We start from the raw sequence: 15,417 nt of genomic DNA on the forward strand, positions 1-15,417 counted from the left end.
CAATACTCTTGATGCAGTTGCACCCCAAAAAACATGTCATAAGAAACTAGCTCCTTGGTAAACAGAAAATACCCGAGCTCTGAAACAGCTTCCAGAAAATTGGAATGGAAATGGCACCACACCAAACTGGACGTCTTCCGACTAGCTTGGAAAGACAGTACCGTGCAGTACCGAAGAGCCCTCACTGCTGCTCGATCATACTATTTGTCCCACTTAATTGAGGAAAATAAGAACAATCCGAAATTCTTTTTGATACTGTCGCAAAGCTAACTAAAAAGCAGCATTCCCCAAGAGAGGATGGCTTTCACCTCAGCAGTAATAAATTCATTAACTTTTTGAGGAAAAGATCATGATCATTAGAAATCAAATGACGGACTCCTCTTTAAATCTGCGTATTCCTCCAAAGCTCAGCTGTCCTGAGTCTGCACAACTCTGCCAGGACCTAGGATCAAGAGAGACGCTCAAGTGTTTTAGTACTATAGCTCTTGACAATGATGATAATAAATGGCCTCTAAACCTTCAAGCTGCATACTGGACCCGATTCCAACTAAACTACTGAAAGAGCTGCTCCTGTGCTTGGCCCTCCTATGTTGAACATAATGAATGGCTCTCTATCCACCGGATGTGTACCAAACTCACCAGAAGTGGCAGTAATAAAACCTCTCTTGAAAAACCTTGACCCAGAAAATATATAAATATATATATTATTATTATTATTATTTTATTTTTTAAAATGTTTTTATTTTTTATTTATTTTTTAAATCGGCCTATATTGAATCTTCCATTCCTCTCCAAATTCTTTGAAAAAGCTGTTGCGCAGCAACTCACTGCCTTCCTGAAGACAAACAATGTATACAAAATGCTTCAGTCTGGTTAGACCCCATCATAGCACTGAGACTACACTTGTGAAGGTGGTAAATGACCTTTTAATGGCGTCAGACCGAGGCTCTGCATCTGTCCTCGTGCTCCTAGACAGTGCTGCGGTTGATACTATGGATCACCACATTCTTTTGGAGAAATTGGAAACCCAAATTGCTGGCCTGGTTTAGATCTTATCTGTCAGAAAGATATCAGTTTGTCTCTGTGAATGGTTTGTCCTCTGACAAATCAACTGTAAATTTTGGTGTTCCTCAAGGTTCCGTTTTAGGACCACTATTGTTTTCACTATATATTTTACCTCTTGGGGATGTCATTCGAAAACATAATGTTAACTTTCACTGCGATGCTGATGACACACAGCTGTACATTTCAATGAAACATGGTGAAGCCCCAAAATTGCCCTCGCTAGAAGCCTGTGTTTCAGACATAAGGAAGTGGATAGCTGCAAACTTTCTACTTTTAAACTCGGACAAAACAAAGATGCTTGTTCTCGGTCCCAAGAAACAAAGAGATCTTCTGTTGAATCTGACAATTAATCTTGATGGTTGTACAGTCGTCTCAAATAAAACTGTGATGGACCTCAGCGTTACTCTGGACCCTGATCTCTCTTTTGACGAACATATCAAGACTGTTTCAAGGACAGCTTTTTTCAATCTTCGTAACATTGCAAAAATCAGAAACTTTGTCCAAAAATGATGCAGAAAAATGTATCCATGCTTTTCTTACTTCTTGGTTAGACTACAGCAATGCTCTACTTTCCGGCTACCCGGATAAAGCACTAAATAGTCTTCAATTAGTGCTAAATATGGCTGCTAGAATCCTGACTAGAACCAAAAAATGTGATCACATTACTCCAGTGCCAGCCTCCCTACACTGGCTTCCTGTTAAGGGCTGATTTCAAGGTTTTACTGCTAACCTACAAAGCATTACATGGGCTTGCTCCTACCCATCTTTCCGATTTGGTCCTGCCGTACATACCTATAAGTATGCTCTGGTCACAAGACGCAGGCCTCCTAATTGTCCCTAGAATTTCTAAGCAAACATCTGGAGGCAGGGCTTTCTCCTACAGAGCTCCATTTTTATGGAATGGTCTGCTTACCCATGTGAGAGACGCAAACTCGGTCTTAACCTTTAAGTCTTTACTGAAGAATCATCTCTTCAGTAGGTCATATGATTGAGTGTAGTCTGGCCCAGGAGTGTGAAGGTGAACCGAAAAGCTCTGGAGCAACGAACCGACCTTGCTGTCTCTGCCTGGCCGGTTCCCCCCTCTCCACTGGGATTCTCTGCCTCTAACCCTATTACAGGGGCTGAGTCACTGGCTTACTGGTGCTCTTCCATGCTGTCCCTAGGAGGGGTGCGTGACTTGAATGGGTTGAGTCACTGACGTGATCTTCGCGTCTGGATTAACGCTCCCCCTTGGGTTGTGCCGTGGCGGAGATCTTTGTGGGCTATACTCGGCCTTGTCTCAGGATGGTAAGTTGGTGGTTGAAGATATCTCTCTAGTGGTGTGGGGGCTGTGCTTTGTGGGTGAGGTTATATCCTGCCTGTTTGGCCCTGTCCGGGGGTATCATCGGATGGGGCCAGTGTCTCCTGACCCCTCGCGTCTCAGCCTCCAGTATTTATGCTTCAGTAGTTTATGTGTCGTGGGGCTAGGGTAAGTCTTATATCTAGAGTACTTCTGCTGTCTTATCCGGTGTCCTGTGTGAATTTAAATATGCTCTCTCTAATTCTCTCTTTCTCAGTGGACCTGAGCCCTAGGACCATGCCTCAGGACTACCCGGCATGATGACTCCTTGCTGTCCCCAGTCCACCTGGCCGTGCTGCTGCTCCAGTTTCAACTGTTCTGCCTGCAGCTATGGAACCCTAACCTGTTCACCGGACATGCTACCTGTCCCAGACCTGCTGTTTTCACCTCTCTAGAGACAGCAGGAGCGGTAGAGATACTCTCAATGATCGGCTATGAAAAGCCAACTGCCATTTACTCCTGAGGTGCTGACTTGTTGCACCCTCGACAACTACATTTGACCCTGCTGGTCATTTATGACATTTGAACATCTTGGCCATGTTCTGTTATAATCCGCACCCGGCACAGCCAGAAGAGGACTGGCCACCCCTCATAGCCTGGTTCCTCTCTAGGTTTCTTCCTAGGTTTTGGCCTTTCTAGGGAGTTTTTCCTAGCCACCGTGCTTCTACACCTGCATTGCTTGCTGTTTGGGGTTTTAGGCTGAGTTTCTGTACAGCACTTTGAGATATCAGCTGATGTAAGAAGGGCTACATAAATACATTTGATTTGATTACCATTCGTCTGAGCAGACGGTTCTCTGTGCAAATAGAATATACACATGCGCTGATCCGCACGTGCAAAAGCTTCGGGAAGCTCCGGATCTTTTTAGTGCAGCGGACTAAAGATCCCTAAAAAGTTGGATTCGCAGCCATATTTATTATACCAAGAAAGCATTTTGATGAACAATATTCTGAAAATAAAAAACGACCAGAACGATGAAACAGGACAGTAAGGTTGATTTAAACACCACCATGATACCACCATTTGCAAAGAAAGGATGCTCACCAAATGGCAACCTATTCACTATATTGTGCATTACGTTTGACAAGGGTGCATTGGGCTCTGGTCAAAAGTAGTGCACTAAATAGGGAATTTGGTGCCATTTGGGACGCAGGCACATATACCTTACCCTGTTCTACTGGAGGAGGGGAGTCTGGATTTCTTCCCTGTGTTCCCTATGAGAGATGGAAAACACGCCTCAGATAATGAATAAAAATAAACATCAGGGTGCATCCCAAATGGCATCCTATTCCCTAAGCAGTGCACTATATAAGGAATAGGGTGCCATTGGGGAGACAGGGAATAGATTGCTGGTGCAAGTCCAGCAGCACGGGTGTAAATGAATGTGCACAGTGCAGTGTTGAAGAATGCTTCAGATCTCGCTGCAATGCCCCTTGTTACAGAGGTCATGCTCCATATGTATCTGCTAGTGTTCAGTGAGCCAGAGGTGCCTAAATAGCTGTTTACGATCTTGTAAAGCTTAACAAAATGTGGAGGACGTCTGAATGTTTACATACTTCTCCCTGGAAAGTAGTAGGTGCCAGGCCGCCTCTTTCATGCACAATGTAACCTAAGTATCCACAGTGTAAACATTGGAAATGCAAGAGGCACAGCTGGCATGGTATACACAAAGGAATTTGAACATCTAAAAAGTGTGCCAATAACACTTATCCTAACAGGAAGAAAAAGTTCCCGAAGCCTTCCATGTGGATATTATAATGGCAGCATCCCAAATGGCACCAGATTCCTTATTTAGTGCACTACTTTCGACCAGGGCTTATAGGGCTCTGGTCAAAACGAAGTGCACTATACAGTATAGGGAATAGGGGGACATTTGGGACAAAACCTCTGCTGGCTTTGCCATCGGTTACTCTAATGAGTGCCGTCTGAACAGGGAAGTAGAAAAGTATTCAACCTTATTCTTACTATTACATAGAGTTAAAAACAGCACAGAAGCCTATGTACAATACTTTTGACAGGACGTCTTGTATTTTACAGAGTAAAATAAAGGCGGTGCCATTAAAAACACTTGGCGCCGTCTTGGTTTAATTTCACATGAGGTATTGAGGCCGTGCACATGTCCCAGTCTACTGCCTATGCTACATTTCAAAGGAGATACAAGGGCAATGGACCCTGTCCAATTATTATTTATTTGTATTTTTAGTTAACCTTTATTTAAAAAAAAGGCAAGTCGATCAAGAACAAATTCTTATTTACAGTGACGGCCTAACCCGACCAAACCCTTGTGACGCTGGGCAAGTTGTGCGCCGCCCTATGGGACTCCCAATCACGGTCGGTTAGGATACACCCTGGAATCGAACCAGGGTCTGTATGTGACGCCTCTAGCACTGAGATGCAGTGCCTTAGACCGCTGTGCCACTCAGGAGCCCAATTGTCAACAGACCATTCTATTATTTCTGATTGGCTGATGGAGAGGGTTAGGTTGCCTTCCAAATAGGACCCTGTTCCCTATATAGCACACAACGTTTGGACATTGCCTATTGCAGGTTCTGGTCAAAAGTAATGCACTATATTAGGGAATGAGTGCCATTTGGGACACAGTTATTGGACAGCTGCGCCCTGTACCTTCTATAGTGATCTCCACTGTGACCTGGCGGCTCCCAGCATCGTTGACAGCCTCACACATGTAACGCCCTGCATCCTCCTCCTGGACACCGTGTACCACCAGGCTGAAGGTTCCGCGGCTACTCTGTTCCATGACGAACCGCTCTCCAGCTGTCACTGCTTTCCCATTCCTGGACCACGTGACCTGGGGCTCAGGGTATCCTCTCACCTGGGGATAGATGGACGTACCTCAGTGGATTTTTAACATAGAGCATCAGTGGTTAATGGTCCTGGTTGAAACAAAACAGTTGACAGGGTTAAATCAGCAATAATATCCCTGAAGATTTCTCAGTGAGGAAACAAAAACGTTGGTAGCGCTGCAATGTCCAGGAAGAGGCATTTATTTACAGTGAGGATGGGAAGTAAAACCATAGAAACATGCAGTATGTACAATAAGTGCTTTCCGTGACAGACTGACCAGGTGAATCCAGGCGAAAGCGATGATCCCTTGTTGATGTCACTTGTTAAATCCACTTCAAAAATCAGTGTAGATGAAGGGGAGGAGACCGGTTATAGAAGGATTTAGAAGGTTTGAGACAACTGAGACAAGGATTGTGTACGTGTGCCATTCAGAGGGTGAATGAGCAAGACTAAAGATTTCAGTGCCTTTGAACAGGGTATGGTAGTAGGTGCTAGGCAGACCACACAACAGTCTCCCGTGTGTATCAGGAATGGCCCACCACCCAAACATCCAGCCAACTTGACAACAGTGGGAAGCACTGGAGTCAACATGGACAAGCATCCCTGTGGAACATTTGACACCTTGTAGAGTCCATGCCGCGACAAATTGAGGCTGTTCTGAGGGCAAAATGGAGGGGTGCAACTCAATATTAGGAAGGTGTTCCTAATGTTTTGTACAGAGTGTATGTATCACATTCCCATGAACATAACACTATCATAATCAATAAACCATTTCCATAAGCTAGTTTTAAATGAGCAGGTCAAAATATTAGGGCACGGACAGACACCAAGCTCCATGACAATCTCTATGCGGGCACAAAAGCAGTATGTTCACGTCCACCCTTTTCATTAGCATAATCTTCTCAATACAATTGGAGTCGGAGCACAGCAACTCACTGGGTGTGTGAAACTGACAATCTGTGGCCCATGGCCTAATTAAAGTGGATACAAAATCAATAATTAGATGTAAAAACAAAATGGACACGGCAAACGAGGATATTTACAAAAACACAAATGATAAACATTGATGTCGGTAACTAGCAAGCGAAATGGAAAGCTACCGATTACCCTTAACGTTTCCGACCTCCTAGAATACAAAAAAAACACATTGGTTTTATTATCCCTGTGTTCTGGTTTCCAGCTAAACCTAATTTCCTCAACTTCATTCCTTTTTCCTTAGTGCATAACTCAAGTTCTTTATCCTCTCTGACGTTTCAATTCTCTTTTTCCCGACATGGCCCAGGTCAGTAGCCATCACTCATGACAAGAGTGGCGTAAAACACTGGTGCTGAAACAGCACAGGAAGTTAAACTAGAAAAAATTAACAGGTACAGAAGATATGTTAAACACCTCTAACTTTCCCCGTATCTCTGAAAGGAGCTTCCCACCTTTCTCCGATTCATCTCAGTTCCAGTTGACTTCACTAATCTCACTACAGCTCGTTTTCTCCGAAATCTTTGAAGCATCACAAATCTGCAGGCAGAGGCCACAGCTAATAAGGACAGGGGATGGGCACACTGTTTCCACTGGTGGCAAGCCAACAATCCTCGTCTTGAACCCTGGAGGACTTTAAAACGTTATATTTCGGAGGAGAACCATGGTAAACCCGAACTCTGCAATTACAAGCCCCTCTCAAAGACAACTTGTTTTGAATTAACAGAAAAAAACTAATGAGAAATGGACATTGTTAACCACTGCAACGGATTTCAGATTGAACATACAAATGAATAAGGTTTGACTGCTAGTAGAGGATAGAATGACTCCGTAGGCCACACAAAATTCTGAGGCAAGCTAAAAAAGCACACAGGCCCAGCCTCGCTCTTTAAAAACCGGCCACTCACATTCCAGCCTGTCAAACTAGCCTCTCTCAGTTTCAATCAAATATAACCTCTGTTGTACCCAGTTCTCCGAAGGCTTGCCCAAAAATAGCATTATTAAAGTCATTATTAAATCAAACAGACACTGGCATTTCCTTGAAAACTTAGCTGCTTGAGGCTCAGTGCCATAGAAATTTCGAGCAGACTTCGGACTTCTCATTCCTAAAGCTTCTTGTGGTCCTCTCTGGGCCTCAAACATCCTGAATGAGCAAGTTCACATGCGTAGTATAGGAAAAACACTAGGTTGTTTACACACCAAGTCAAGTTTAAAAATGCCAGAAAAACAGACAAGTACCAAGAGAAAACGGGTTGAAAACAAAAGGTTGGGACAAGACTATGGTCCAATGCACTGGTAGCAGAGAGGCCCTGACTGCTGATCCACCCAGAACATACCTATCTTCTAAAGACTACCAAAATACCCAAGAGTGCAAGAAGACAAGTAAAAAAGGGAACAAAGCAAGGAATATTCTCTCTAGTTCTTGTTGAGTCATGCTACTGGAACCCAATGTATCACCCACAACAAGGGTACTACTCGCTATAACAAGGCTAATACTTAGGGGATAAAAGCAGCCTTGACCGTGAAATCCCCTCTTAATGAAGAGAGAAACTGATTAAAAAGGGAAGATGCAGCGTTTGTTCGTTTAATCATGTAAGCAGCGATTTCCACTACCACCATTTCCATGTGAAGAAACCGTAAAGGACATTTTGATCCATCGCGTCTTCAGACCAGTCGATGCGCCAAATCAATATCGTCCCAAATAGCACCCTATTCCCTATTTAGTGCACTACTTCAGACCAGGGCTTTGGTCAAAAAGTAGTGGCGTATATAGAGAATAGGGTGCTATTTGGGACAAACCCCTGTTCTTTTTCATTCCCCAAGAAATAGGCCTATGTTTATTTGTCCCAGTAATTCTCTAAAATGTCTTGTACTCGGAATGACTTTTCAACTTTGTATTCTGGAAGACACCTGTAGTGGATTACTGCTGGCGTTGGCCTCTGACGGAGACTCTAGGAGAAGAATTGTCCTCTGGCTATTGCTCAGACAGACATTCATAAGAACCTATTCATGTATTCCCACCTGCATTGTAGCATACATCACACAAAGTTGTGATTTCTACCACGGGTCGGAATACAGTAAGTTTGGGTCCCAAATTGGCACACTATTCCCAGACAGAAAAACTGATAACACTACAACCGAGCATTGTCTGGTCATTTGATGATGTTGAGTGATCAATACATTGACTCTCTCAGTGCTGTGAATAGCCACAGTCTACATGATGGTGAGGAATCCCACATCACTTAAGGACACGGAGTTAATGTTTAGTCCTGAGCTAACATTCCATTGGAAGGAAAATAATGAAGTATTCCACTGATTGTTTCAACATTGAAACAACCTGATGTCTCCAACACATCAACCTTTTATTTTTCCTGGCTTCACTGACACGGTCAAGCCACACTGCCAAATAGCTGCTCTGAATTACACATGCAAGAGACAAATCACCAGGGTTTAACGACCGTTCCTAACCATGGCCAGTGGATGGATGAGACGAGGAAGACGGCCTTCAAAAATGTAGCCAATGTGGACAATGGACACCATTGACCAACGTAACCAGCAGAAGAAGAAAGATGGCCGCTTCTCCAACGCTGGTTAGAGAAGTGAGAGGAGCGGTGGAAATAGGGTGGAGCAGTGTAGGAATAGCCGAGCAGTGGTCCACATCTGCTTTCAATAGGCGAGCACTTTCAACCACCATCAGGTTTCTGGCAGCATACCTTTCACAGAGTTAACATGGAGCCTCCCCGCATGCTGTTCCCCCTATATTTTCCTACTGGCTCGTAATTATGTAATATTGCATTCTTCTTCCCTTGGCAGGCCAATAAATGACTAGGAGGCTGGAGGGGGGGGGGGGGCTAGAGCATGTCAGACGCCTGCCTCCATGCTGGTGGACATTCCTTGTCTTCACAGGAGCATCCCCTCTTATTGAAAACATGGCTCTGGAGCATGACAAAAACCACGCCTGCCGGGAAGGAAAATGACAGGCAACAGGACCAGATAACCTCAAAATGGTGACACTAGGCTGGTTCACTTGCTACTCTGAATGTTTTTCCCTGTATACTTTTTAGGAGAGGATGCAATAATGCCACATCAATAATCCAGACGCACCAGCCATTGACATACATTTACATTTTAGTCATTTAGAAGACGCTCTTTTACCAGAGCAACTTCCAGTACTGAGTGCATATATTTTCATAATGGTCCCCCCCCCGCAGGAATCGAATCCACAACCCTGGCGTTGCAAGCTCCATGCTCTACCAACTGAGCGAGGCAGGACACTGATTTACACATCAATGTCCTCCAACTGATCTGGTAGAGCTTCTGGTTCTTCTTGTCCATTGAACCTCAACAGAGAGGAGACAGCACAAACATCCCTCTGCAATGAAACCTAGCAGAGCCAGTCGCTCCCCTGGGCCAAGACCGGAGACAAATCATCGTTGCAACCCTAACTCCTTCCAGAAGCAGGACAGATACTATCTGGTCATCTGCATCGGGCTGAAACTGACTAGAGTAGAATATGCACAGATCTGCCAAAAGAGAAATCAAGTTTCCCCTACGCAACACAGAACATTTGAAAAGGCTTCAAACTGGACGAGCATAAGAATGGCACCCGACACTATACTGCCTACAGGCCCTGGTCAACAGTAGTGCACTATATAGGGAATGGGGTGCATTTGGGACCAGCCGTAAGGAGAGGTGATGAATCTTGCCTTCAGTAGTGATGGATGCTGCCTGGGACAGCAACAGAACCAAGTAACAAACTCCCTGACACATTACCTCCTCCTGGGAGCCGGGAAACATCTGTGCACTTGATACCCTTGTTTTGAAGGTCTGTAAATCGTAGTTGGTGGGAGGCCGCCCCAAGTGTGTATGTGTGTGTGCCTGTAGCATTTGGCTGGCAGATGTCGGAGGTGTTTCATCACATCGGTACTGAAGAACCTATCGTCTTAGGGTTGGTGTTGAACATACAGTACCCACACAAACTATTCTCTCACAGCACACAAACATGTGTTTAGCACCATCCCATTTTTCAGGTACTACTGTAAAACTGCCCAAAATGTAATAGTTGGAGGAGATACATTCTGCATTGTTTCAGCTCATCCAAGTAGAACTGGAGCTGACTGGGTTCTGTTCCAGCAGCTCTGAAAAAAACGACTCCTGAGGAAGCAAGTCACAAGACTAAGATATTTTAATCCCTATGAAGACGCATTCCTTAGATCTACTGCCTCAGCACCTACCTGGATTCAAATATTATTTGAATTCTTTCAGATACTTTGAGCATCTGCTCTAGCCTGCCTGGAGTTGCAGATGGGCGGAGTTGACCGTTTCTGGGGACTATTTTATTGGTCCATTATGCCATGCAATCTCAATCAAGCACAGATCAAGTGTTCGAAATGATTTCAAATAGTATTTGAACCCAGGTCAGCTCAGCACTGGACAGTCAGGCTGCACTAAATCAGACACTGCACTGCTGGCTCTCCTCCTCTCCTAACCAGCATGTCACCCTCATCACAACCAACCGATCCCTCACAAAAGGATTACGAAGTGACGTGTAAAAGGAGTAGAGGCTCGACTGTCTTCAAAACAAAAAAAATACACATCCTTCAAAATACATTGGTTAGACGTTGGATTCATTGTTAGTTTGATAGCAACAGTAATGTCTCATATTTAGCGGTATTAGAAATGCCGAATTGTGTTAAGAGTCAGACGCAGACTTACTGTACGCAGGTTAAAAACGGCAGAACAACAAAACGTGACAGAAAGAGCTAGAGACTTACAGCAGAAGGTATAGTTATTGTTGGGCCAATGTGCAGCACGGGACTGCAAGTGAGGAACAGACACAGGTGTCTGTGTTTAGGAACTTTAAATAACACTGTTTTTTTTTTTATCCATGCTGTTAAATGGGCCAAAACAGAAGTGACCCAGACGAGCAGTCTGCCTGGGGGAAGTATTTCAAATGGTCTGTTTTTACCAGTAAAGCTTTATTAGCGATATTCAAGTTAGCTGTACTTAAAAGTTGTCTCAATATCACAAATGGGTGACTATACCCAAAATGAACCCAAAGAATTATATAGTTGGATCTCTATGTATGAACCTACAGAGGGCTATAATGGGGTTCTACAAGAACAAGTCCCCCCCAAAAACTGGAGCCCCTTCAAATGCAACAGTTGGTTCTATGCTCTCGGGAAACAGCGCCAGACTTAACCCCTGTAGGCCTAAGCCCTTAAAATCACAATTATATACTAAGCTAACATATGGAATTGTTTTAAGGCGGTCATAAAATGTATAATTGAGCCATTTGCTTTATGGCTATAGCCCATAGAAACGCATCGAATAAAACGTGAATAAATGGCAAAAAGGTCAAAAAAATTCAATCATAACTGTCCGATATCCGAGCGATATAAGAAAACTCAGGGGGGGCGGGGGCATTGCTGTCAATGACCAGACTTGTTCAGTGCAGCTAATTTTTCAGGCCATCTCAAAGTTCTCAGAGGAATTCAATGATGTGCTTCCTTACATTATGTCAAGAGTCTGTCGTGATGGCAGTCAGAGCTGTGTATCCTTTTTTTTAGCATGGGAATTATATGAGGGTGAGACTTACTTGGATCTAGGGTCACTTTCCCCAAATTCCCAGGTTTTACTCAAATCACAGTTTGAAGATTCCAGGATTCCGAAAGAAATAAGCAGGGAATCTGGAATCCTCCAAAAAGGATTTCTGGAAGTCCTGGGTGTTTACAGGAAGTCCCCAGAATTTTGCAACCATAAATAGGATCCTTATGATTTCCCCCCTATTCTCATTTCATCCAATACAACTGGAATCTGTTAAGATCTTAAATACATTTCTAGACAAATGAAAATAAACCCGTAGATTAGGCCGACGCAGAGGGGAGTGGTAAGTTTCCTGTTTGAGTGATTTAGACATGTGGAGCACCACAGGTAGCAGTGGTGGGCCACACATGTTATCAACTATGTACGTAACAAGTCTGTATATAAAGCTAAACGAGGTAGTATATTTGTCTAGCAATCAAGAACCTGCAGTGGTTTTAACAATGTTTTTTCTTTTTTTCATCAAATACTCAAACCATGACATCACTACTATGGCCATCAGCCTGGTCCTAGGGTTGTTGTGGAAGCCAGGCTAACTCAGGGCAAGCAGCTATTTTGGCCACTGTTAATCTGGACTCGATGGACCTGTGGTGCTCTGTGGTGTTAAGCATCTGTGACCACAGCTAAATGGATTCTGACAGTGTGAGGTACAGTGGCTGGACACAAAGCCAGTTCAGTTCTCCTCGCCAACGCACCCAGCAGTCCCAGGCGTTCAGCTTCATACTCCAACCCTGGCTCCAGACAGCAGTGGCAGGTTCTGCAGCAGCATTTATCATTTCAATTTCCTCTGCCTTACCCGCTGTGTTTTAGGAGCAGACCACAAGGGTTTGCGGGCAGCGAGAGTAATCAGAGCACCATGAGACATTCGGGAGGCAAAATCTACAGAATGTGGAAGCTCATTGACGGCTACACATACGCAAAGATGGTCAATTAGAGAACCCGGACAAAGTTGAAGATAGGGGAGAGTTTTTACAGTCCCATTGCATCTTAGCCAAGAGCACTGGTTGGTTTAGGTACAACATTAAAAAAACAGATAGTTTGGATTAGGGCTGACCCCATTTAGTCGACTGGTCGATTGTTTGGTCGCTAGGATGTTGGTTGACCAATTTTATTTGTTGAGTAGTGGCAAATATACAGTAGTCTGAGAGTATGAGATACATATTATGTACAGTACCAGCCAAAAGTTGACACACCTACTAATTTTCTTTATTTTTACTATTTTCTACATTGTAGAATAATAGTGAATACATCAAAACTATGAAATAACAAATATGGAATCATGTAGTAACCAAAAATAAAAGTGTTAAAACAAATATATTTTATATTTGAGACTCTAAAGTAGCCACCCTTTGCCTAGAAAACAGCTTTGCACACTTAGAATTCTCTCAACCAGCTTCATGCAGAGCACACAACCTAGGCTACACTTGTGAGAAAATTGTTTTGGTTTATTTAAAATTTAATTTACGAGTTGTCAATTTATTCATTGTCTTGTTTGGAGCACTCATGAGTAAGGACACGCACTTGATTACCCATAGAAATAGGCCTAGGCTACCAGGCCTGCTCGTTACACTAAGAACCTGCCTAAATGACTACTGACCCGTAGAACTCACGTCTGTAGCCATGAAGTGCTTTGAAAGGCTGGTCATCAACACCCTTATCCCAGAAACCCTAGACCCACTCCAATTTGCATACCGCCCCAACAGATCCACAGATTATGTAGTCTATATTGCGTTCCACACTGCCCTTTCACACCTGGACAAAGGGAACACCTGTGAGAATGCTATTCATTGACAACAGCTCAGCGTTCAAAATCATAGTTCCCTCAAAGCTCTAATCACTAAGCTAAGGACCCTGGGACTAAACACCTCCCCTCTGCAACTGGATCCTGGACTTCCTGACAGCCCGCTTCTGCCACGCTGATCCTCAACACGGGGCCCCTCAGGGGTGCGTGCTCAGTCCCCTCCTGTACTCCCTGTTCACTCATGACTGTACTCCCAGGCTCAACTCCAACACCATCATTAAGTTTTCTGATGACGCAACAGCGGTAGGCCTGATCACAGACAACGATGAGGTGGTCAGAGAACTCAACGTGATCAAAAAGGAGCTGATTGTGGACTACAGGAAAAGGAGGACCGAGTATGCCCCCATTCTCATTGATGGAGTTTCAGTGGAGCAGGTTGCGAGCTTCAAGTTCCTTGGCATCCACATCACCAACTATCATGGCCCAGTACATCACTGGGGCCAAGCTTTCTGCCATCCAGGACCTCTATACCAGGCGGTGTTAGAGGAAGTCCATAAAGATTGTCAAAGACTCCAGCCACCCTAGTCATAGACTGTTCCCTCTGCCTCCCGCATGGTAAGCGGTACCGGAGCGCCAAGTCTAGGTCAAAGATGCTTCTAACAGCTTCTACCCCAAACCATAAGACTCCTGAACAATTTCTTCAAATGGCTACCCAGACTATTTGTATTCCCCCCCCCCCCTCTTCTACACTGCTGCTACTCTTATTATCTATGCAGTCACTAACTCAACATACATGTACATATTATCTGAATTACGTTGACGGTACCCCCTGTATAAAGCCTCACTATTGTTATTTTACTGCTGCTCTTTAATTATGTTACATTCATCTCTTACTTTAAGGTATTTTCTTAAAACTGCATTGTTGGTTAAGGGCTTGTAAGTAAGCATTTCACTAACGTCTACACCTGTTGTATTCGGTACATGTGACTAATAACATTTGTTAAAGTGTGAGTCTGCATGTGTGAATGCATGTATGTTTGTGTCTGTGTTTGATTTGATAAATGTGCCCATTTGGGGATCTAATACTATTTCTGATTGTTTTAGCTCACCATCACTGTGGAGCTTCTCAAAGTAATTTGTTCTTCACCCCATACAGCAAGTAAACAAACGTTTTTAAATCAATTGAGAATGAGAATAGTTCTTCAACGCAGCCTATTTGAAAAATCTTTCCAGCGCTCTCCCTTTCAATAAACAGAGCATGAAATGGGAAAAACAATGTAATGCTCTGATGGAAACGTCATAAAACAGGCCTACCTGATTACTTCTTATCCCTTGCGCAAATAGCCTACAGCTGCGTCGATCTGTCAGGAGGTCACTGGCGCAGGAAACTGAGGGACCAGAATATTTTATACAATGTTGCTAGCAAGTCAATAACTGATACAAACGTTTCAAGTTATTTGCAGACAGGCCGAGTCTTGCCAATGTGATTTAAGGGATATTTATTTTTTATCCGGATATTTTCTTACCTGCGGGCTGCTATGTTATTAGAAGTTACATTTTCATTTAGATATCATTTAGATTAATCATTTGACATTGATTCTGAGATATGAAGACTTGATTAGAAATTATATTCAACTGTTCCATGAAAATGTGCTTATGAAAATCATAACTGGCACGCAGATCAGTAGCAATGGTACGATAACTTGGTACTCCAAATGGAAAAAAGGTTGCAGACCGCTGGTGTAGCCTATGACAGGCAACACCAGGAGCTTAATAGCAGAATCTGCATAGGCCAGCAGCGGGGGTGGGGTCAGAACAGGTTTTTTTATTCTTGTTAGACTATATTGATCTCTGGTTCACTCTTTAGTCATTTATGTGTCTTCATTTCGGT

At 43.7% G+C, this 15,417-nt stretch overlaps 1 protein-coding gene across 3 annotated transcripts in view; it reads right to left on the minus strand.

Moving 5' to 3' along the window:
• Positions 1-15,417, minus strand: part of LOC118367137 (myosin light chain kinase, smooth muscle-like) — a 95,246-nt gene that overhangs the window by 55,626 nt on the left and 24,203 nt on the right. For all 3 annotated transcript variants that reach the window (XM_035750214.2, XM_035750215.2, XM_035750213.2), the window contains exons 4-5: positions 5,030-5,237; positions 3,573-3,618 (exon numbers count right to left, since the gene is read on the minus strand). In XM_035750214.2, the coding sequence (XP_035606107.1) occupies positions 3,573-3,618; positions 5,030-5,237 (254 nt within the window). The remainder of the gene's footprint in view (positions 1-3,572; positions 3,619-5,029; positions 5,238-15,417) is intronic.

Source organism: Oncorhynchus keta, chromosome 34 (assembly GCF_023373465.1).
Source record: "Oncorhynchus keta strain PuntledgeMale-10-30-2019 chromosome 34, Oket_V2, whole genome shotgun sequence".
NCBI lineage: Eukaryota > Metazoa > Chordata > Actinopteri > Salmoniformes > Salmonidae > Oncorhynchus > Oncorhynchus keta.